The sequence below is a fragment of the Mandrillus leucophaeus genome, unplaced genomic scaffold (genome assembly GCF_000951045.1).
Source record: "Mandrillus leucophaeus isolate KB7577 unplaced genomic scaffold, Mleu.le_1.0 Scaffold209, whole genome shotgun sequence".
Taxonomy (NCBI): domain Eukaryota; kingdom Metazoa; phylum Chordata; class Mammalia; order Primates; family Cercopithecidae; genus Mandrillus; species Mandrillus leucophaeus.
The window spans coordinates 57975-82413 of NW_012102132.1; the positions used below are offsets into that span (position 1 = coordinate 57975).

Below are 24439 nucleotides of genomic sequence, written 5' to 3' on the forward strand. Positions count from 1 at the left end.
CATTGTTCAGTTCCCACCTATGAGTGAGAACATGCGGTGTTTGGTTTTCTGTTCTTGCGATAGTTTGCTGAGAATGATGGTTTCCAGCTGCATCCGTGCTCTTTATGTCTCTGAACTACATGATTTGGAGGTCCCTTTGAATTCAGTTCATTTCAGCAGCCATACAATGAGCATCTACTTTGTGCCAGGTCCTCTGCCAGGCATTGGAGATTGAAAAAAAGAGAATAGTATGCAGTCACCACATAGCCTGTACAGATCATAGAAGCATAAACATTTTCAAGTGGGATGAGACCTTGGAGATTATCCATGTTAAATTCCTCTTTTATAGGCAAATAAATTATTATTATTTTATTTTTATTTATTTATTTTTTGAGACGGAGTCTCGCTCTGTCACCCAGGCTGGAGTACAATGGCACAATCTCGGCTCACTGCAACCTCCGCCTCCCGGGTTCAAGTGATTTTCCTGCCTCAGCCTCCCGAGTAGCTGGGATTACAGGTGCCCACCACTGCGCCTGGCTAATTTTTGTATTTTTAGTAGAGACAGGGTTTCGCCATGTTGGCCAGTCTGGTCTCGAACCCCTGACCTCAGGTGATCCACCTGCCTCGGCCTCCCAAATTGCTGGGATTACAGGTGTGAGCCACCGCAGCCAGCCGCAAATTAATTATTCTTATACAGCTTATTTAGAATGGCCTTTAGGTTCAGCACTGCTGTGATACATTTTTCTAAGATGTTCTAATACTTGTCTTCCTCCAGACTAGCTTATCCAATACAGTAGCCAGTAGGCACATGTGGCTTTTTAAATTTAAATCTAAACTAATTAAAATTTTACAAAATCGAAGATTCAGGCTGGGCACGGTGGCTCATGCCTGTAATCCCAGCACTTTGGGAGGCTGAGACAGGGGCATTACTTGAGGTCAGGAGTTTGAGACCAGCCTGGCCAACATGGTAAAACTCTATCTCTACTAAAAGTACAAAAATACTAGCCAGGCATGGTGGTGCACGTCTGTAATCCCAGCTACTCAGGAGGCTGAGGCAGGAGAATTGCTTGAACCTGGGAGGCAGAGGTTGCAGTGAGCCAAGATTGTGCCACGGTACTCCAGCCTGGGCAACAGAGCAAGACTCCATCTCAACACAAAGAAAAAAAAAGAAGATTCAGTTCCTCAGTTCCTCAATTATACCAACCAAGTTGTTGAATGCTGAATAGCCACATGTGGCTAGTGGCTACACTATTGGTATTGGACAGCACAGACATCGAACACTTCCATCACTGCCGAGAGCTCTATTGGACAGCACTACTCCAGGGAATAATTTTCACACATACAACTTGATTTAAAATCAGGATGAAATAAGAAAGGAAAGCCGCAACGTGACCCTCTAGTTCTGAGATGCCTGTAATGACTGATGTTTAAGGTATATAACTAAAATAGGATGAAGGGCTTTTTCTTTAATGGTGTAGCATTTTTTAAAGCACAAGTGTCCTCTTTCAGCACTCGGAGTAGCTTTTTAAGGCCTCCATGCTAAGAGACTTCCAGTAGTGCTGTTCAGAACGCTTCACTAATTGCATCATTCTCTTCATAGTGCACAGGTCTTTGGATCCCTTTGTTTAAAAACAAAAATCACCCATTTCCTCCCCATGAAGCTTGCTTTTGTATTTTTCAGTGATTAATAAGGCAGTAGGACTCACAAAATGTGGACAGATATTTTTCCTCTGCCTATAAATTTTACACTGGAGCTAAAATAACCTAAAGGGACCTTGAAAAAAAGAAAAAAAGCTGACACTTCAAAGCACTGTTATCCACATATGACTCTTAAGTCCAAAACACCATTGCAAATGTAACTCACAGTATTTTATAGTCATTTACTTCTCCCCAAGTTAGAGTTGCCAGATAAAATACAGGACACCCAGTTAAATTTGAATTTTAGATAAACAATGAATAATTTTTAGTCTAAGTATGTCTCATGTACTATTTAGAACATACAGTAAAAAATGTATTTGTTGTTATCTGAAATTCTTGTTTAACTGCTTGTCTGTCTGCGTTTATTTAACTGAATCTGACAATCCTAATCCAAGTTGAATTTGTAAGTTTTTATTTGGAAATAAAGTTGATACAATCCATAGACAATTAAAAACAAAGCAAAAATGAGAGGGGCTCCCAGGAACCCATTAAAAAGTTTACAGTGTCTTTTACCTGGTAGACATTCTTATGCCAAAGTTTGCCCTGGGTAAACCAGTTCCTTCTTGTCATTCAGACATCACCTTAAATGTTACTGTTGAGCAAGATCTTCCCATGCCACTCACTCTTAAGTGGTTCCCAAGGCTCCTTTATCTCCTTGTTACATTTTATTTTCTAATGGAACTACTTGATATTTTTGTATTTTTTTGTCTGTTTGTTGCCTGTCCCCCCACTATAATGAAAACTTCTTTATGAAAGCAGTAATCCTGTCTGTAACATTCTTTATTATACCTAGAAGTGTGCCTGACACATACTTTAAATATGGACTCATACATTTTTGCAGCTTAAAGGCAATATAGGGAATTGGTTTTAGAACATAAGTTTTGGAAATCAGGTTAAAATTCTGGCTCTCTCTGTGATCTTGGGCTCCTAATCAACTTAGGCAAATACCTTAACTTCACTAAGACCAGTTTATTCATATGAAAAATGAGGATAAAAAAATAGAACCAACCTCTTAAGGTTATGAGGATTCAATGAGATCAGAGTCATGTGAGCATTGTAGTCAGGACCCAGGGACAGGTAGGTGCGGATCCACCTCTCACCACCACCACTCAGGAAAATTCCTACATCTCGGTTTCTCGATCTGTATTTTACATCTCTTACCATTTCATACAGTAGGAAAGGATATTACATGTTATGATGCACATACAGCACTCAGCACAGGGCCTGGCATGTGATAACTTTGATAAGTATATTCAGTTAACACCTTTGAAATACAAGACCTGCACTTTTGATATAGGCTAGGAACACGTGTACAGTATGGTTGAAGTGTAAGAAAAAGTACCTGAGAGACCACAAAACTACCTTTTAAGAGTAGAGTCATCCAGATTCACCCATGTTGTCACAAATGACAGGATTTCCTTTTTTAAGGCTGAATACTATTCCATTGGATATATACACCACATTTTCTCTATCCATTCATCCATTGATGGACACTTAGGTTGATTCCATATCTTAGCTATTGTAAATAATGCTGCAGTGAACATGGAAGTGCAGGTATCCCTGCACCAGATTGGTTTCAGTTCCTTTGGATATATACTAGGAAATAGGACTGCTGGATCATATGGGAGTTCTAGTTTTAGTTTTTGAGGAACCTCTATACCATTTTTTATGAAGGCTATACTAATTTAGATTCCCACCAACAATGCACAGGAGATCCTCCCTCTCTGCATTCTTGTCAACACTTATCTGTCATTTTTGTAAAAATAAAAGCCACTCTAATAGGTATGTGGTGATATCTCATTGGGGTTTAATTTGCATTTCCCTAACGATTAGTGATACTCAGCATTTTTTCATGAACTTGATGATTTGTATATCTTCTTTGGAAAAATGTCTGTTCAGGTCCTTTGCCCATTTTTAAATCAGGTTATTTTGTTTTCTTTCTCTTTAGTTGTTTGAGTTCCTTATATATTTTGGATATGAATCCCTTAACAGATATATGGTTTGCAAATATTTTCTCCCATTCTGTGGATTGTCTCTTCACTTTATTTATTGTTTATTTTGCTGTGCAATAGCTTTTTAGTTTGATGCAATTTGATTTGTCTATGTCTGTTTCTGTTGCTTGTGTTTTCAGGGTCATAGTGAACAATTACCAAACTGATGTCATGGAGCTTGATATGGTTTGGCTGTGTTCCCACCCAAATCTCATATTGAATTGTAGCTCCCATAATTCCCACGTGTTGTGGAAGGGATTGGTGGGATATAATTGAATCATAGGGGCAGTTTCCCCCATACTGTTCTCGCGGTACTGGATAAGTCTCATGAGATCTGATGGTTTTATAAGGGAAAAGCCCTGTTGCTTGGCTCTCATTCTCTCTCTTGCCTGCCACCATGTGAGATATGCCTTTTGCCTTTTGCAATGATTATGAGGCCTCCCCAGCCATTGGAACTGTGAGTCCATTAAACCTCTTTTTCTTTATAAATTTCCTAGTCTTGTGTATGTCTTTATCAGTAGCGTGAAAACAGACTAAGACAGAACTTTTTCCCTATGTTTTCTTTTAGTAGTGTTACAGCTTCAGAGCTTATATTTAAGTCTTTAATCCATTTTGAGTTGATTTTTAAATATGGTGTGAGACAAGAGTCCAATTTTATTTTTCTGCATGTGGATATCTAGTTTTCTAAGTACCATTTGCTGAGGAGACTGTCCTTTCCCCATTATGTGCTCTTGGCACCTCTGTCAAAAAGCAATTGACCATAAATGCATGGGTTCATTTCTAGGCTTTCCTTACTGTTTTGTTGGTTAATGTGTCTGTTTTTATGATAGTACCACGTTGTTTTTATTAAAATATCTTTATAATATGTTTTAAAATCAAGGAGTGTGATGCTGCCAGCTTTCTTCCTTTTGTTCAAGATCACTTTGTCTATGTGGGGTCTTTGTGGTTCCCTACAAACTTAAGGATTGTATTTTTGATTTATGTGAAAAATGACATTGAAATTTTGATAGGGGTTTCATTGAATCTGTAGATCACTTTGGGTAGTGTGGACATTTTTACAACATTAATTCTTTCAATCCATGAACATGGGATATCATTCCATTTATTTGTGTCTTCTTTATTTTCTTTCATCAGTGTTTTATAGTTTTCAGTAAACAGGTCTTTTAACTTCTTGATAAAATTTATACATAAGTAATTTTTTGTTGCTATTACAAATGTGATTATTTTCTTAATTTTCTTTTCAGATAGTTGATTATTAGTACATTAGAAATGCTACTGATTTCTGTATGTTGATTTCATTTTCTGTAATTTTACTGAATTCCCTTATCAGTTCTAACAGTTTTTTGGTGGACATTATGCTAAGTAAAATAACCCAGGCACAGAAAGACAAATACTACATGATCTCACTTATATGTGGACTCTAAAAAAGTTGAACTCGTAGAAGTAGAGAGTAGAATGATGATTACCAGAGGCTAGGGGATGGGAAGGAAGGCAATGGGGAGTTGTTGATCAAAGGGTACAAAGTTTCAAGTAGACAGGGAGAATAGATTTTGAGATCTATTACACAGCAGAATGATTATTATAGTCAATAATAATATATATTTCAAAATAACTTAGAGAAGAAATGTCAAATGTCTCTCCATAAAAAAGATAGGTAAGTAAGGTGATGGATATGTTCATTAGCTTGATTTAATCATTGCACATTGTATACATATATCAAAACATCACAATGTACTCCATAAATATATACAATTATAATTTATCAATCAAAAAATAATAATTTTTAAAAAGAATAGAGTCAGAGAAAACCTGGGTTCCAACCCAGTTCTGCACTATCTGTCATCTCAAGGATTGATTTCCTCAACTATAAATTATAATGATAAAAACTACCTTAGAATTTTGTTGTATTAAACGAGGTAATGAGTGAGCATTTCCCTCTAGCTCACCAAAGCTCTTGGCACAGTGCTTGAAAAATATTTCTTGGCTAATACATGAAATGGTACTTAGTATTCTATCTAATACCTAGTAGGCACTCAGCTAACATTCACCATTGTTTCTGATATTATTATTGTCATTCTTGTGGAGGTTGAGAAGAGTAAAAGTGAAAATTACCATTTGTGGTTGACAGACCAAGGGGAAGCTGTATACTCTTGGCTATAGAGATAATACTCTTTCAGGAATACCCAGCTTCAGGCAGCAGACATTGCTCAGATCACTCTACATCTGATTCATCCTAAACTTCTCTAGGTTGTGAGTGATCAAACCATAGTATAAACACAAGGATCTGGGATAGGAGGGATTACATTTCTCTAAAACTAGCCAATAACTAGGTTTACTTATGACTGGAAAATTCAATCACGGCTACCACTGTAGCATCTCATTTCAACTCTGTGACCCACTAGTCCTGGAGTGAGTCCTAATTATGCAGTGTTTGTGTATCTATTTGGGTCAGTCTGATCTCTGTTGACCTTCATTTATCCCCTCCTCCAATACATAAATAAATATTAGTTCAGAATTGTTCTCTTACCATTTTCTTGAGAAAACGCATTTTAACTGTAGCCCTGCAAAGCTGAAACCTAATTCACCTTCTCTAGGTCCCTAAGCAGACTGTCGCTAATGTTTATCCATTTCTTTCTTTCTTTGTTGTGTCATCAGGCTGTCATGGTGTCCCTGCTGACAGATTACTCACCTCAGCTCCAGAAGCCTAAATTTTGATGTTGTGTTGCTTGTCAAGAAAGAAGCAATGTTCTTCAGTAACAGAATGAGTTGGTTTGTGGGGAAAGGAGAAGAGAATCTAAAAAATAAACAGATCCCTAACACATGGTATGGGTGAACTGTATGATACCGCTTTGCCATTGTGAAACTTTCCTGAAGCCTTTAAGTGCTGATGCACTGTAATACACGCTTAACTTTGCTTAAACTCTCTAATTCACAATTTCTGAGTTACATTTAGATATCATATTATCATATACATTTACTTCAACATAAAATACTGTGTTCATAATGTATAATGTCTAAGCCATTAAATGTAATCTATGCTTATTACCTGAATAAATTATCACCCACACTAATTTATAAGTAAACATTTACCAGGCAGTGAGCTACTGGTAAATCTGTGGGCTGCGTTCCTGTCCCCCAGGACCAACTAGAAAGCCAAATGATTCATCTTACAGATGTGGTACAATTTTCAGGCCAATGAGGTAGACAGGCATTCATTTATGGAGGCAAATAACACAATTCTTAAAATATAGCTATTACTGTTCCCAAACTCTGAAGTTTTTTCCAATAACTTGTGAGAATGTGGTAGTGGGGAGTTCTTCAAGAGCATGCATCTCTTCTCTGTAATGAGTACTTACTGTTACAAGCCATAAGAAGCTTTTGTTAGCAAGTGGTAAAACCATGGATACCTAGAGTAGCATTTTCTTAGGTTCAAATTCTCCAGCAAGAGCAATTTAATTTTTTTCATGTCTGTGTTTATCATGTATCTACTCACACCATATGCTGAATATTTCCATAAATCTACTACTTGCAACATTTTGGCCAATCTTTTTCCTCGAATTTTTCTTTGGGATAATAAAAATTTACATTATTGAATTATTATAATGTAATTACAACTAGATTTCTCTTGTGGGTGACCAACATTTGTATTGCTGAATGATTATGACATAATTTGAATTTTTTAGTTAAAATGTTAAATAACATAAGTGAAATTTTTTTTTTAAATTATACATTTTACAGAACACAAAATAATGTAATTTCCTTTACATTCTACATTTACTATTAGAAAAATGTTTCCAGGCTGGTTGACTGATATTCTTCAGCACACATCTCTGACTTAAATGAGTAAGCAAGGGATGAATTATTAGATTTGCAATGAAGATGCAATAAAATATTTTTTTTTTTTTTGTAGGGGAAAGAGGCTTATAATGTTACAGAAAAAAAAAAAAATCAAATTTTCCAGTAAATGTCAAAGGTGACTTTCATGTCCGTGGTAATTTATTGGAAGCACTTAGAAAGAGAGTGGAGTTCAGTGGAATATCTTTCAGCAGAGAGTATAACAATGATTTAACCAGAAGGTGTCATATGGATTGTGGAAGGCTCACCCTCAAATTGCCTACACAGAAAGAAGTGTCCTTCCACTTACCAAATGGTCTCCCATAGTAACGAGGTCCCATCTCATTCCTGGTTATTCTTTGAATTAAATGGATAGCATAGTCTTCTTCCCTCAATTGGAAAGAACTTGTAATAATTTTCTTGCCAAAATATAGTCATTTTTTCCTCAAAAAGCCCTATAGCTTTCTTTATTGTGTACATACAATTTAACCTCATTCTCAGCCCAATTCTGTAGGAATGTATATGCTTTCTTAACTTTTCATCTTAATCAGACATTATTTATACTGTCAGGAAAAAAGAAAATAGGGGAGGAAAATTCACCCTTAATTTTTGCAAAGCTGTTTTCATCTCCTCTTTCTTCTTACCCCTTTTCCTGTATAACTATTACAACTCCAAAGTCTAATGAGAACTATAGAAATGACCCTTACATCTTTGGTGTACATAATAAATCCTATTACCTAACATAACTAGCCAAAGAGTTCTTTTCTTTCAGGATTTCTCCACAATAACATTGGGAGTAGAAACCACGAGTGATTACACTGCAATGATTTCAATGTCATCAGTTTTTGTTTTTGTTTTTGTTTTCAGTGATAAGTTTCCAGGTACTTTAGAAAAATAATTCAGTGTCAGGGCTGGGCATGGTGGCTCACGCCTGTAATCCTGGCACTTTGGGAGCCCGAGGTGGGCAGATCACCAGAGGTCAGGAGTTCAAGACCAGCCTGGCCAACATGGTGAAACCCCCCCATCTCTACTAAAAAAGTACAAAAATTAGCTGGGCGTGGTGGTGGGTACCTGTAATCCCAGCTACTCGGGAGACTGAGGTGGGAGAATCGCTTGAACCCTGGAGGTGAAAGCTACAGTGAGCTGAGAACACGCCACTGCCCTCCAGCCTAGGTGACAGAGCGAGACTCCATCAAAAAAATAAATAAAGAAAGAAAATAAAGAAAAATAATTCAATGTCAGATATTTCTCTTTTTTTTTCTTTTTTCTTTTCTTTTTCTTTTTCTTTTTGAAACAGGGTCTCACTTTGTCACCCAGGCTGGAGTGCAGTGGTATGCTGTCAGCTCACTGCAGCCTCCACCTGTTCAAATAATTCTCCTGCCTCAGCCTCCCGAGTAGCTGGGACTACAGGCACGTACCACCACGATCAGCTAATTTTTGTATTTTTAGTAGAGACAGGGTTTCACCATGTTAGCCAGGCTGGTCTCAAACTCCTGAGCTCAAGTGATCCACTCACCTCGACCTCCCAAAGTGCTTGGGATTACAGGCGTGGGTCACCATAACCAGCCTCAATATCAGATATTTCTATCTGGAGATTGTGCTAATTACTTGACTTTGGTAGTGTCCCTGGGTAGAAAGATCTGCATAGAGAATCAGCATGGCAATGTCACTGTAGATCTCCTATACAAGTGACCCTAGAACCTCAGTTGAAATGTCAGAGCCCCCTCGGTCCAGTGCCAAAATTCCATAGCAAGTCTTCTCATGCGATAAAGATGAGTGAGCACTACATATGAAGAAAGTATTCAGAACACATTCCTTTTGAGCCTTTTCGTCTTGGAAGCTCTCACTGATGTCTTATATAGAGATGATTGAGGCAAATCTGAGACATGGTGCCACTCGGCCATCTTGTAGGATTGATATCCTTTGACAAATATAAAGGGTCATATTAAATAACAGAAAACCACTCAAGTCACAATGATCAGACTCCTATAACCAAGAATGCCACATACTGCCTTGCAAGTTGTGGTTTGTGTAAAAGTCTCAGGTGAAAGAAATGAATAAAGGTTGAGACCCAGTCTGCACTTCAGTTACCAAGTCTTGTGTCTCCTTACAGGCCTTGTAGCCAGGAGGAAGGAACGCCTTTTTTGTATGTTGTCCATGGAGAGGGGACACTTTTTAGTATTTCATATACCCGAATAGATGTTTTGTTTTAAATCATACAAAGGATCAGTGTCTAGTAGGGGAGACCCTGCCATCAACAACTTATATCAGGAATTTTTTCAGTATCACCTTGTACTTGAGGGCAATGAGACACATACAATGCAGTGATAGTTCTGGTGTCTTGCCTCAGTTTCTGCTAGGTTCCTTAAGACCCCATAGTGAAAATGATAGCGTCTGTCCATTTTGTGTGGCAAACATATGACACGAATCATTGAAACAAGTATTTGAGAATCAACCCTGTAGTTCTTTAATATTTTAAAGAAATTCTTCCCTAACAATTATTCAGAAAAATTAATATCAATTATTGATAAAAGAATCATGGTCAGATCAAATGGAATTGAATTCCCTGGCAGGTGCTAAAACATTTCACAGTCTTATTAGTGCCTCACTTATGTCCATGACAGTAGACTTAGTCTCTAATACACACTTTTGTGAAACTCATCCCCAGAGAAAATGCAAGCACAACTGCGTTCTGGAGCAAAATTATTAGGCAAATGAATTTTAAAACTGGAACAGGGTTGTTTTTTTGTTTAGTTTTGGTTTTTTTTTTGAGACGGAGTCTCGCTCTGTCGCCCGGGCTGGAGTGCAGTGGCCGGATCTCAGCTCACTGCAAGCTCCGCCCCCCGGGTTTGCGCCATTCTCCTGCCTCAGCCTCCTGTGTAGCTGGGACTACAGGCGCCCGCCACCTCGCCCGGCTGTTTTTTGTATTTTTTAGTAGAGACGGGGTTTCACCGTGTTAGCCAGGATGGTCTCGATCTCCTGACCTCGTGATCCGCCCGTCTCGGCCTCCCAAAGTGCTGGGATTACAAGCTTGAGCCACCGCGCCCGGCCCTGGAACAGGGTTTTTAAAAATCCAGTCTATCCCTTCATTTCACAAAAGAAAAAACTAGGAAATAACAACAATGTTCCTAGTATAGAAATATATTCAATAGGGAGGAATAATTCACGTGTTCAATGCCCCTCTGCAAATGATCTGGGATCCTACACATATAGCTGCTTGATTTGATTTACCCATAGGCTGAATGGGGAACGGGAAGCTGGCTGGTCCAGGGCTATGGCTCTATAAGGCCAAGGGATAGAGAGGAAAATTCATACCTTAGGCAGAAGTGGACACTGATATCCAGAGATACAAACAGAAACCTAAAATTACATCCATGTAGTAGATGCTGGTGGTGCCCCATCCAGATGCCTTTCACCTGGGTTCGTCCATCCCGCAGCTGCTGACAGGGTTGCGCGCTAATGCCTCACAGCCGCCTCTTTCTTTAAAGTGCTGCTCTCAGGCACCAGGAAGTACTGTTAGCCCAGGATGTCAGACTCTCACCCTGGCCTGGCCACTAGTAGCCCACAGTTAATGAGTGACTGATACAGGGATATAAAAACTTGGCTCCCTTCTCTCCAGGCAGGACAAAGTGTGTGGGTGAAATTTCAGCCCCATAACGCCAGGTGGGTGGGATCAGGCTGAAGCTAGTAACCACTTGAGACCACGTCCTTGCTTAGCTTCTCTCCACACTGCTCCCCCAACCCCTCTCTGACACCTCAACTTGATTGCCTTCTGCTGAGAGTGTCCTCAATAAATCACTGGCACAAGAATCCCCATCTCAGGCTACGTTCTAGGGAATACGATCTAAGATGACCCATGAATAAGATGTTTTGTCGGTCTGTACTGCTCATCCTTCAGACGTCAAGGAGGAGTAGAGAGCTAAGAGGCTATTAGACAAATGTGGAAGAACTCATGTTTAGCAAGCAAAAACTCTTCCAGTTACCAGGATCAACCTTTTGTAGAAGACAGCCGAATATTAAAAATAACAAACACTATTTTTCTGTCACATATTCAAATTCAAAATAGGAAATTATTACCTGCATGGAATAGGAATGAGACCAATTTACTTTCCCCAGAGAAGAGGAGATTTAAGTTAACTGCCACAATATTTCTGATTAACTTCTGTGGAATTTTAGCACCCTTATAGATTGGCAACCCCAGTAGCTGTTTAGTTGGTCTGCCCCTTGCCCTGGCTTCCTGAGGCTGTGTTGGCATACTTTAGTGCAAGAATGTCCAATCTTTTGGCTTCCCTGGGCCACATTAGAAGAATTATCTTGGGCCACACATAAAATACACTAATACTAATGGTAACTGAGGAACTAACAATAAAAAAATTTCAAAAACACTCATAATGTTTTAAGAAAGTTTACAAATTTGTGTTGGGCCGCATTCAAAGCTGTCCTGGGCCGCATGTGGTCCATGGGCCACGGGTTGGACAAACACAAGCTTGTTTTAGTGGTTCTCCAACTTAAGTGTGCATCAGAATCCCCTGGAGGGCTTGATAATACACAGATTACTGGGCCCCACCTACAAAGTATCTGATTTAGCAGATTTGAAGTGAGGCCTAGGAATCTGTACTTTGGCAAGTTCTTAGGGATGCTGATGCTGCTGGTCCAGGGACCACACTGAGATCACTGGTCTGAGGCAATTCTGAAGGCTTATATGAAGGGTTTTCACCCCCCCATATCCGTAAAATACCACTATAAAGTATATGACACAACCCAGATTGTCTGACTATTGCTCTGTCTTAGGAGTCACTGAGGCCTGGGTTTCATCCCTCCTCTACTGTGTAACAGTTATCCAACCCTGCTCTTCTCATCTGTAAAATGGGAATAATAATATTCATCTCACAGAGTTGTTGGGAGAATTAAATACAGTAACATATATAATAGTATTTGGCTTAGAGCAAATGCTAAACAAATATTAGCCCCCTTTTATTTGTTCAATTGTTTTTAACACTGTCTATTGTTTCTTTAGCCCTTTGTAAAAATTTATATCCCATCATCAGAAAGATATTGAGTGGAATATTTGGTATAAAAAAAGTACAAGGAATGAGCTTGTCTTCTGAAATTGGCAGAGTCCAGCAGCTGACACTTTATTTAGTAATTTCTGTCTAGGAGCTGGTTTGTAAATATGCAACTGAGGGGAGTGACTTGGCTCATTGCCAAATGGAATCATGGAGGCCAACAAGTCTGAAAATCTAATCAAGGTGACTAAACTCTACTTAGAAAGGCATCACAGGAATATATATTTATGTGAAATAAATCAGGGGCATTTAGTAATTGCTGGACTTTAGGTCTAGCTGGCAAAAGAGGAAAAGATTAGGAAGAACTGATCAAGGTTTATCATCCATCTCTGAGAATAGCACTGCTCAAAAGAAGAAGTTTTCACACTGTTCTTAAGGCAGCAGTTCTCAAAAGTTTTGGACTCAGAAACTCTTTATGTTCTTATAAATTATGAAGATCTTAAAAAGCTTTTATTTATGTGGGATATATCGGTATATGCCACACTAGAAAGTAAAACAGAAATTTTAGAAATATTTATTGATTCATTTATTATATCAATAATAAACATATCACAAGTTAACATAAGCAACATATTTTATGAGAAACAACTACATTTTCCACAACAAAATAAAGTTAATCAATGGAGTGGCTAAACTTGTTTTATATCTCACCTTACATTATATGTTTTTGGAAAAAAGGACTATTTTAATAGTCTTTGCAGCTAATTGTGGATATCTTTTGTTGTTACACTGAAACTCCACAACTGATTATAACTCCTTAAAGATTAGTTGCAATGTGGAATGTGAAACCATATAAATTAACTTTTCTACACTGTTACATTCAATTTCATGTCTATCTTGCCCTTTGAATGAACCTTTTACTCACACATGATTCCACACTGATCGTTTGGAAAATACTAGTTCACTGAGTTATACAGATCTTCCAAATAATGGCACATTTCATTCTATAAAATCAGAAAATCATATTTGTTAATATCACTGCTGATCTCATTACAAAAATCTTTAAGCATTGAGAAGTAGATACACATTTTACACAATTCTAGTTTTCTCTTGAAAGCTAAAACTGTATCTTTGACAAGAAATAATGCCAACTGCTGTCCGGGCACGGTGGCTCACGCCTGTAATCCCAACACTTTGGGAGACTGAGGCAGGTGGGTCACGAGGTCAGGAGATCGAGACCATCCTGGCTAACACAGTGAAACCCCATCTCTACTAAAAATACAAAAAATTAGCCGGGTGCAGTGGTGGGCGCCTGCAGTCCCAGCTACTTGGGAGGCTGAGGCAGGCGAAAGGCATGAACCCAGGAGGCAGAGCTTGCAGTGAGCCGAGATCGCGCCACTGCACTCCAGCCTGGGTGACAAAGCGAGACTCTGTCTCAAAATAATAATAATAATAATAATAATAATGCCAACTGCTTTCCTTAAAGTGACAGGTATATTTTATTAATTTTCAAGATGTCTGCCAAATATCCAAGTCTCAGCGACCATTTTGTCAGTTGCTTTTTTCCCAAGTAAAACTGGTGTCCCATGTAAAAGGTGGCTAGTTAAATGCACAATTCAAAGAATTGCAAAAGTGGTTTTCTTCAAGACAACCATCATACTTCATTATGCCACAGAAGGACTTAATGCTCACCTCCCATTTCATCACACAGAATATTAAAAAGATGTGTCCTCAAGGGCTGAAATTTAATATTAACAATTTTTATTGTTTCATCAAGGACTTTTTTTTTTTTGAGACAGTCTCACTCTGTCACCCAGACTTGAGTGCAGTGGCGTGATCTTGGCTCACTGCAACCTCTGCCTCCCAGGTTCAAGTGATTCTCAGGCCACAGCCTCCTGAGTAGCTGGAATTACAGGCACCTGCCACCATGCCCAGCTAATTTTTGTATTTTTAGTAGAGACGAGGTTTCACCATGTTGGCCAGACTGGTCTCGAACTCCTGGCCTCAAGTGATCGGACTGATTTGGCCTTCCAAAGTGCTGGGATTACAGGCCTGAGCCACTGCCCCAGCCATCGAGGACATTCTTAAGTGAACTTGGCTTTTTTGTTAAGTGCTTCTGTGTGATAGTGAAGAATACAATGATTTTTGGTTCTACTGCTTTGATTTGTGCTAAGGTGTCGGCAGTTTTTCTCAACATTTCTTTTGCATCATCTGCTGATGCTGCTGTTCCAGGGACCACACTTTGTAAAGCATGGCCCTATACTGCCTTCAGGGATCCAAGAGAGGCCAAGAAGGCAGAACTCTGGAACAACCATTTTTGATTAAACAAGAACCATTGACCCCATTCTGAATTTTTTTTTTTTTTTTTTTTTTTTTGAGAGGGAGTTTTGCTCCATTGCCCAGACGGGAGTACAGTGGTGTGATCTTGGCTCACTGCAATGTCTGCCTCCCTGGTTCAAGCGATTCTCCTGCCTCAGCCTCCTGAGTAGCGGGGATTACAAGTGCCTGCCGCCACGCTTGGCTAATTTTTGCATTTTTAGTAGAGACGGGATTTTGCCCTGCTGGCCAGGCTGGTCTTGAACTCCTGACCTCAAGTAATCCACCTACCTCAGTCTCCCAAAGTGCTGGGATTACAAGCGTGAGCCACCAGGCCCAACTCTCATTCTGATTTTATCTGTAATATTATTAGCATTCCCTCAAAAAGATTTTGGTGGAAAATAAAAAAGTTTATGATTTACTATTATAAAACAAGTCTTGGCTGTACTAGGAGGCAATTCACATTGAAGTTTTTTTAAAAAAATTCTATGCATACAAAGCTGTCTATTTTTAGAGCTCCAAGTGTGTGCCAGGCATTGTGTTAGGTTCTGGGGATACAGTAATTGACAAGAAAGACATGATCACTGCCCTCAAGATGATTATAGTTTAGTAGGGGAGACTGACAACCACATGTAAATAGATATTGTGATAAGAGCTGTGTGGGAAACAAATTGGATGCTATAATAGAAAATAAAGGGATGAAAAGAAAGATAAACATTTGGATTGGTAGTTCTCAAACTTTTATGGGTATCAGAATTAACTGGAGAGCTAATAAAGAATGCAGTTGTCCTGGCTTAATCAAAGCAAGGAAAGCCTGGGCCTCTGTATTTTTACCAAATGATTTTCCAAATTTTGAGTAGTACTGCTTTAAATATAGTTCCCAGAGTAAGCCTCTCAAAGAAGGTGACCTTAAACTGAGTCCTGACTGATGAGAATAATTGGGAAAAACAGGCTTTTCACTGGATTTGGATCAGATTTGTCTGAGGTGATGCCAGTGCTTCAGCTGTAGGGCTGAGAAGTTCACTTACAGCTTAAGTGAGCCCATTCTATTTCTTATTACAAATACATTTGATTACTTAAGTGAACGACTAGAGGGGTTCCTACAACAAACGTGTTTTATGAGCAGGAGTGGTTACATTAGACATTTTGTATTTACTAACCATGTCACGGAACATCTCTCTGAAAGACTTATCCCATTAACAAGGGACAGATCACATATCTTTACCTTTAGAACATTTCACCACAATTGGCTCTTTTTCTGACAATGCCTTTTTACATAGTCACTGAACGATAAATTCTGAGTTCTCTGAAATTCTCTTCGTTGTCTTGCTAGGAAGTTAACAACCAGCATGACACTTTGAATTAATTCTCAAAGTGCTTATGCTAATAAGATTATCTCCCCTCAAGGCTTTTCATTAAATATAATTGTAAAAATTACATTTCTTTAAGGTCAGTAAAAGAAATCAAGGTATTTAATTTCTGATTTCCGCATAATTAAGTGAAGAATGGAGGGGAAGAATATTCCAGCTAGAGGGAATAGTGTACAGATTGGCTCTGAGATGAAAGGGGGCTTGTCTTCTTCATGGGACTGGAAGAAGAGAGTACAGCTACAGTATAGTGAGCAAGAGAGAGAGGAGCACAAGATACATCTGAAAAGTTCAGCAGGGATCAGTCTATATTGGCCTTTGAGGCTAAGATAAGAAATTTGGTTTATTTTATGTTCCATGGGGAGCCATTGACACAACCTATCCATCAAAAGTGTCCTGTGAAGACAACTTTGAGTTTGTACGACAGATCTGTTTATAAAATAGGTACCTGGGAGCACAATCAATATTGGCAGAACTAGCTCCAGGATTCTGAGCTCCATTTTACTGGTTCATGCTTCACTCTATCTCTTCATTTCTCCATTGTTAATTCTCGCCTTCCTCTGCTTCTCTGTATCCACCTCCCTATTAGTCTTTCAATGTATTCCATCCTCCCAATCTTTCTTTCTCCTGGAAGAATTGGAACTTGGGATCTCATCTTAAGTGCAGGATGGCCTTGAAAAGGAAAAGAGACTTTTTGTCTGACGAATGCAAGCCCTCTTCAATTATCAGGCCCAGAGAGGTGTTAAAATCAACAGCAGTGAAATCTCACTCCCACTTGAGCTAAATAATTACATCTTGAGGGCACTTGCTATATGGGCTCTAGACTAACTGAAGCCAAGTAGCTATGAAATGCCATATGCTAGACACCATAATTCATAGCCATAGTTTAGCAATGCATAACCAACCACTAACCAATCTTGTTCTGGTAAACTAGTGAGAATTCCTGTCAAACAACTTTGTATCAGACAAGTCCTTGTCCCCTTTTGCCTTTAAAAATCTTGTAACAAAAAGGCCCAAATGGAGCATTCCCCAAGGCAACTTGGAAGCGTGTCCTGGGCTGCAGTCCTCAATCTTTGCCCAAATAAACTCTCTATGTTAATTTTGTCTCCTTTTCTTTTTTTAGTTTGATAGCGCGAAGGATGAGAATATCAGCTATTCCAATCCTACTGGTCCTCTTAGCTGGATGACCTTGGCTGACTGCTATAGCCTCAGACTCCTCATCTGTAAACAGAGGATAGTATTAACAACTACTTATAGAAATATATGTGCAAGTCCAGGGAAATATTTAGAGCATGGCCTGCTACATAGCACGTGCTCAAAAATGTTAGTGACATATCTCATATTTCCTATTCAAACTTTCCAATTTTACTGTTATCTCACATTTTGAGCACTTTCTGTTCAAGGAGTATATCATTTATTTTCAAATCTACCATATCACCTTGCATTCTGTTGCCACTCTGTAAATATTTGTTCTGCTTTATACAATCATGAAACGCCACAAGACCTAAGAGGAGTGAGAAAATGCCACCTGCAAGACTGATAAGGAACCCCTTCAGGTCAGTGGATGGATGCAACTTGATCATTGAGGGACTGGCAACATTTGGGTGGGCAAAGAAAAAGAAGGACATTCCAGTTGGTATGACTGTGAGTAAATGTGTGAGATGAGAATGTTTGATGGTCAGTGAGTAATCCACATGATTTGAAGTGGAGGATTTGTTTGTGGAAGTCTTTAGTATGCTAGCACAAAACTGAGGAGCACCTTCATTAATAAGGCACTAAGTTTGGAATTTTTCCTGCAGGCACTGGGGAAATTGAACATTTTGACATTAAAGAGGGATATAATGAAAGCAGTGCTTCCTCAAGATTAATCTGGTGGTGTTGTGTAGATTTATTTGGGAAACCAGTCTCCTGGCTAGTTTGTTCCCTGAACTAGGGCAGCAGTCATGAAAATGGAAGATTTGAGCCAAGAGAAAACCGGCAGGACTTGGCAGTTGAATCTAAAAGTTGAAGAAAAGAATAATCAATTTGAACTTGAAATTATCATAGTCGGCTGCAGTGGCTCATCCGGTAATCCCAGCATTTTGGGAGGCCAAGGCAGGAGCATTGCTTGAGACCAGGAGTTCAAGACCAGCCTGAGCAACATAGCAACAACAGCAACAACAAAAAGCCAGTGGCTGTGGCATGTGCCTGTAGTCCCAGCTACTCAGGAGACTAAGGTGGAAGGATTGCTTGAGCCCAGGAAGTTGAAGCTGCAGTGAGCCATGATTGTGCCACTGCACTCCAGCCTGTGTGACAGAGTGAGGCCCCAGGTCTGAAAAAAAAATTATCATGCGATGTATAAAAGCAGGCCACTTGGCCTCTTTCCCTTAATAGTTCTATCTTTAAAGCAGAGTTAATAAAATATAACATCTTAGCTTCACAGAGATGAGAAGAACTTAAGCAAGATACTTACTGTGAAGTATCAATATGATAATAGATGCAAGAGCTCCTAGCCCCTTGCCTAGCATAAGGAAAACAATTAATAAATGTTTGTTCTTTTTAAACTATTTTTATACTTTTGGAAATGGACCCTCATAGACAAATCAAGGCAGTTTGATAGGGGGAGAGTAGCTAAGGGAAAGAAAGGATTAAAGAAGATACTGAATCTATACTTCTTGTCTTCAAATTTGATTTACACTCTAATACATCAAACGAACCTATTTGCTGCTCATGAATCTGAGAGTAGATTGAAGAAGGGTAACTACTTAGTTATGACTATTTATGGCTTCCTTCCCCTTCCCCTTTTATTAGGAAAATCTCAGCAGAAACTTATGGCTATAAACATATGTTTTGCTGACTCGACACAACTCAAGTTCTTTGATCATTAAATTATTTAAATGCCTTGGGAAGAAGTTATACATATTTAAGTAAGAGCAGACAGTTATTTACAATAATAAAATACACAGTCCATTCTTTTCTCTGGACTTGACCACTTCTCTGGTCCCTGAAGGGGCCATTTCCCTCCTCATACCACTTCAATTTTGGCCATAGACACAACTTCCAGTTTCCAGGAATCACTTCCAGTGTTTTTTTTCTGAGGGCCTTTGTAGTGTTAAAGACCCCCACCTCCCTCTTTTGGTTGTTTCTATAAGCTCTCTTCCAAAGAACTAAGAATACTTTAACATGTAGTCAATAAAACGAAACCACATCACTACTCTGTGTATCTAGCAGGATAAAACAATCCCAAGCTTTCTAAGAGACTCTCAGAGTGATACAGAGTAATAGTAGCTCAGTTAGTCTCACTTAAAAGTGGGAAATCCCCACCAGAATGGCCAAAATGTAAAGGAATTGCAGTTCCTAGTGTATGTAAGGATAAGATATGGAACAGCTAAAATTCTGTTTTTGTTTTGTTTTTTTTTGAAATGGAGTCTCGCTCTGTAGCCCAGGCTGGAGTGCAGTTTCTGCTTACTGCAAGCTCTGCTTTCCAGGTTCACGCCATTCTCCCGCCTTAGCCTCCCAAGTAGCTGGGACCACAGGTGCCAGCTAATTTTTTTTTTTTTTTTTTTTGTATTTTTAGTAGAGACGGGGTTTCACCGTGTTAGCCAGGATGGTCTTGATCTCCTGACCTTGTGATCTGCCCACCTCGGCCTCTCAAAGTGCTGGGATTACAGGCTTGAGCCACCATGCCTGGCCCTAAAATTCTTATACCTTGCTGATGGGACTGTAAACTGGTACAACCACATTGCAGAACTATTTAGCAGTATCTAGCAAAGCTAACATACGTATGTCCTATGACCCAGTAATTTAACTTGATCTGGTTGGTGGTTACCTAACTGTTTGTAAGGATGTATTGAGCTGTTGCTTTACTATTTATGCACTGGGGAGTATTTAAATTTTATCTCAATTAAAATTATAAGTAAATAAATAATGATATACTTGTAAACATTAAGAAAGGTAAGGAAATCCAAAGCAAAGGAAATAAATGAGTTGCCCAAGATCGTCTTTAGTCTGGATTTGGAAATGTATTCTACTGCATCACTTCAACTGAACTGCCTATCAAAGAGGAATTACACTTTTAAATCATCTTATTTGATTAAAGAAATTGGGCACCTTCTTTATTAGAATGAGGGTCTGAACCTTCTGCAATTGGTAGATTCGCCAAATTTCTGCTCTGCCAAACTACGAGTAAAGAGAGGGGTTCAAGATTGAAAGACCAGGGGAAGGATGGGGAAAGGAGGAAAACAAGAGATTGAAAAGCCATTGCTGCTTCTCACTCCTACTCCTAAAGCTATTTCTAACATGGGACAATTTTGGCTAGTATCTTTATTTGATATCCATTTGACAAATTCAGATTATCTACAATGCATACAGTACTTTACATTATATTAAGAGTATATGGTCCCTTTTTATAAATGAAGAGGCTATATATCTCCTTAATAAGCTATCTTTGTTTATTCTTGCTGCTGTAACAAAGTATCACAGACTGGGTAATTTATAAATAACAGAAATTTATTTCTCACAGTTCTGGAAGCAAGAAGTCCAGTAACAAAGTACCAGCAGATTCAGTGTCTGGTGGAGGTTTTATCTCTGCTTTCAAGATGGTGCTTTGTTGCTATATACTCACTTGGCAGAAGGGCAAAAGGGCATGAACGCTGTGTAAAGCCTCTTTAAAAGAGCATTAATCCCATTCACGATGAAGAAGCCCCCATGAACTAATGACCTCCTAAAGTCCCTACCTTCCAAAACTATCACCTTGGGGTTTAAGTTCCAATGCATGAATTTTGGAGGGACACACACATTCAAATCATAGCAGCAATTAATTTATAGTGATTTTTGATGTGTTGCATATCCTCCAGATAAAAGCTCACAGAATCTATTCTTACTAAGTGAGATCAACAATGAACTCTGAAACAGGTTTTCTTAACCACCCATGAGAGGCAATGAATACACCTGAGTGGATCAATTAACTGTGTAAAATTACGCACAGCATTTTATGTGTATATTAGTACTTTTTTCTGTGATGGGAATCAGAGCTTTTTGGGAAGCCATGAATATGCACCTCTCAGATCTACTGCCAAGAGCATATTGACTGATGGCCCCAGCACTCTGAAATCCATTACTGAGTTGATGTCAAGGCTACACTTCCCACAGCTTGCTCCAAGACAATGGCAGGACTCCTCTGATGGCAACTCTGGCTCAAGGGCTCCCTGACAGCCTTGCTGAACTCCCTCAGAACTGTACTTCAGTCTAAGATGCATCCACTCAACTTTCCTCTCTTCCTTCCTTCCTCCCTTCTCTCTGTCCTTCACCCAGGGTCAGATCTGCTTTGAGCCTTCCCTGGCTCCCTCTCAATTTTCCCTCATAGGCACTGTCCTTAATAAATCTCTTGCATTACTAATCCCATGTAGTATCTACTTCTTGGAGGAGTTGGACTACACACGTGGTACCAGGAGTTGTCCTGGTTAACAGGTGGGGTTCGGATAGTCCCTAGCACAAAGTGGTAGCTCTATTGCTAAAGATTTCACTGATAGTGACCTGGGAAAATGTCCCAATAGAGGAGTTCAGTGGTCAGGATCATGCTTGGATACAACTTTTAAAGTAAACCACAGTGCTGTATGTTACATGCCCTACGGTAGAGAAAGAAGTCCAGCACCTGATAGGTCTCTTTGGGTTCTGGAGGCAGCACATTCCACCCCTATGAATATTCCTCTAGCCTGTATACAAGGTGGCATGCAAGGCTGCTGGCTTTGAGTAGGATCCTGAGCAGGAATATAATCTGCAGCAGATCCAGGTTATGGTACAAGCAATCTTACCACTTGGGCCATATAATCCAGCAGACCATATGGTATTACAGTTATTAGTGGTGGAAAAAGATACGGTCTGGAGTTTATGGCAAGCTCCAGTGGGAGCAAAACAATGTAGGTCCTAGGGGTCTGGAGCAAGGACCTGCCACCCGCAGCAAAAAACGTTATGCCTTTTGAAAAACAAGTCCCGGCATGTTACTGGGCCCCAATAAAGACAAAACACTTGACTATGGGTGTCAAGTGACCATGCAGCCAGAACTACTCATTATGAGTTGGGTTCTTTCTGACCCACCCAAGTCATAAAGTCAGATAGACCTACCATCAATCCATCATACTATGGAAATGGTACATCTAGGAAGGAGTCCAAGCAAGACTCAAGAACACAAGTAAATTGCATAAGCAGGTAGCTCAGACCCTCATATCATCCATAAATGATGCACCAGTTCTCCTTCCCTGGTTTGCACCTATAGCCATATGAAGGAGAGTTCACATATAAATAGCTGAAGGAGAACAAACCTCTTTCTTGGTTTACAGATGAGTCTGCTTTTTTACGTGAGTGAAAGCTAAACATGAATGATGGCTTCATTGCAACCACATTCAGAAGTGGCCCTGAAAGACAGTGAGAGGGAAAATCTTCTGAATGGGAAGCTGAAGTGGTACATCTAGTCATCTACTTTCTGTGGAAGAAGTGGTCTGAAATAATAATATTTACAGATTCACAGGCAGTGGCCAATGGTCTGTTCGTCTAGTCAGAATCCTGGAAGTGAAGACTAGATCAGAGACCAGGGGTGCTGGGGTAGGGGTATGTAAATGGACATATAGGAGTGGGTACAAAGTATGAATATCTTTGTATCACACGTAACTATCCACCAGAAAATATCCGCCACACAAGCAGGGCACCGTGGGCATCTACATGGTGGGTCATGTTGGCAGAGACATAGGCCAACAGCACGGAATCCCATTTGTCAAGACTGATCTAGTTAATGCTGCCTTTGAACATCCAACCTGTCAACAAAAGAGACCCACACTGAGCTCCCAGATATGACATTATCCCTTGGTCAGTTGTCAAGTCAAAAACACTGGGCGCCTTCCATTCTGCAACGGCCAGCAGTTTGTCCTCACAGGGATAGATAACCACTCTAGGCATAGGTTTGCTGTTACTTCCTGCAGAATCTCAGCCAGCATCACTATCGAGGGATTATGAAAGTCCTGATTCATAAGCATGGAATCCCATGCAACATAACATCTGACCAGAGGACCCATGTTACTACAAAGGAGGGGTGAGAATGACCCCATGATAATGAGATTCACCGGTCATATCAGGTACTACAGTGTCCAGAAGCAGCCAGCTTCAACCAGTGCTGGAATGGTCTTTGAAAGTAACTAAATTGTTGCTTTGAAGGCAACACTCTGAAAGAAGGAGGCATCATCCTTCAGGATACAGTGTATGTGTTAAATATGAGGCTTTTATCTGGTGCTGTGTCCCCAGTAGGAAAAAATACATAGATCCAGAGGACAAAGGGTGGAAGCATGAGTAGCCTTACACTGGAGGACGCTGTGCTTCTTGTCTCATCAACTCTGGGTTCTGCAGAGTTTGTGGTTATGATCCTCAAAGAGGGCCCACTCTTGCCAAGGGATGTAGGAAGGGTCCCATGGAACTCTAAGCTATGGCTGCCACCAGGACACTTTGGACTACTTGTGTCCAGGGGCCAGCAGGCAAGAAGAGGGGTCACAATTATGGCAATAATTGATGCTGATCATCAGGAGGAAGTAGGGCTGTTTTTATACAATTGGAGCATGGAGGAATGTGTGCGTGTTGCCCAGATAATACACTTTGGTGCCTCCAGGTACTCTCTTGCCCATTTATGACTTTGAATGGGCAAGTGTGGTGACTGCAACCTCAGAAGTGTATGATTCCCAAAGGCTCAGACCTCTCAGGAATGAAGATTTGGATTAAACCATCAGGTAAAGCCAGTAAAACCTGCACAGGTGACGGCTGAGGAAGAGACAGCCCCAAGACCTGCTGCAGAACAGGGGTTGTAATTCGTCTTATTAACCTTCCTTTACTAAGTTTTTCCCTCAGAAAAAGAGGTTCATGGAAACCACGTAGGATTTGCTCCCTGACCTTGTGTGGTGAAGTAAATCTGTGCAGTGCAAGGAGACTGTGGCAGCCATGAGAATGTCCCTCTCAGACCTGACTATCAGGATTATAATTGACGTGCTGCTGCTCTGAAATCCATCAACTCATTGAAGCCATGCCTCCCACCTGCTGCTTTCAGCCATGAGTAAGTGCTGCAGGGACACTAGAGCAGGCACCTCAATGGGAGATGCAGGACTCCTCTGACCTGCCCCTGTGGCCCGAGGACTCATCAGCTTTGCCAAAAGTTTCTTAGACATGCATTAAAGTCTAAGGCACTTCCACCTAGCCTACCTTCGTTTTGTCTCTCCTCCACAGGGGGTCAGAA

The 24439-nt window shown here is 39.9% G+C and overlaps 1 protein-coding gene across 1 annotated transcript in view; it reads left to right on the forward strand.

Moving 5' to 3' along the window:
* Positions 1 to 6676, forward strand: part of OTC (ornithine carbamoyltransferase) — a gene marked incomplete at its 5' end in the record, with an annotated part of 59252 nt that extends 52576 nt beyond the window's left edge. Inside the window, one exon of the mRNA XM_011980197.1 lies at positions 6324 to 6676. Within this exon, the coding sequence (XP_011835587.1) occupies positions 6324 to 6383 (60 nt within the window). The remainder of the gene's footprint in view (positions 1 to 6323) is intronic.
* Between the last annotated feature and the right edge of the window lie 17763 nt (positions 6677 to 24439).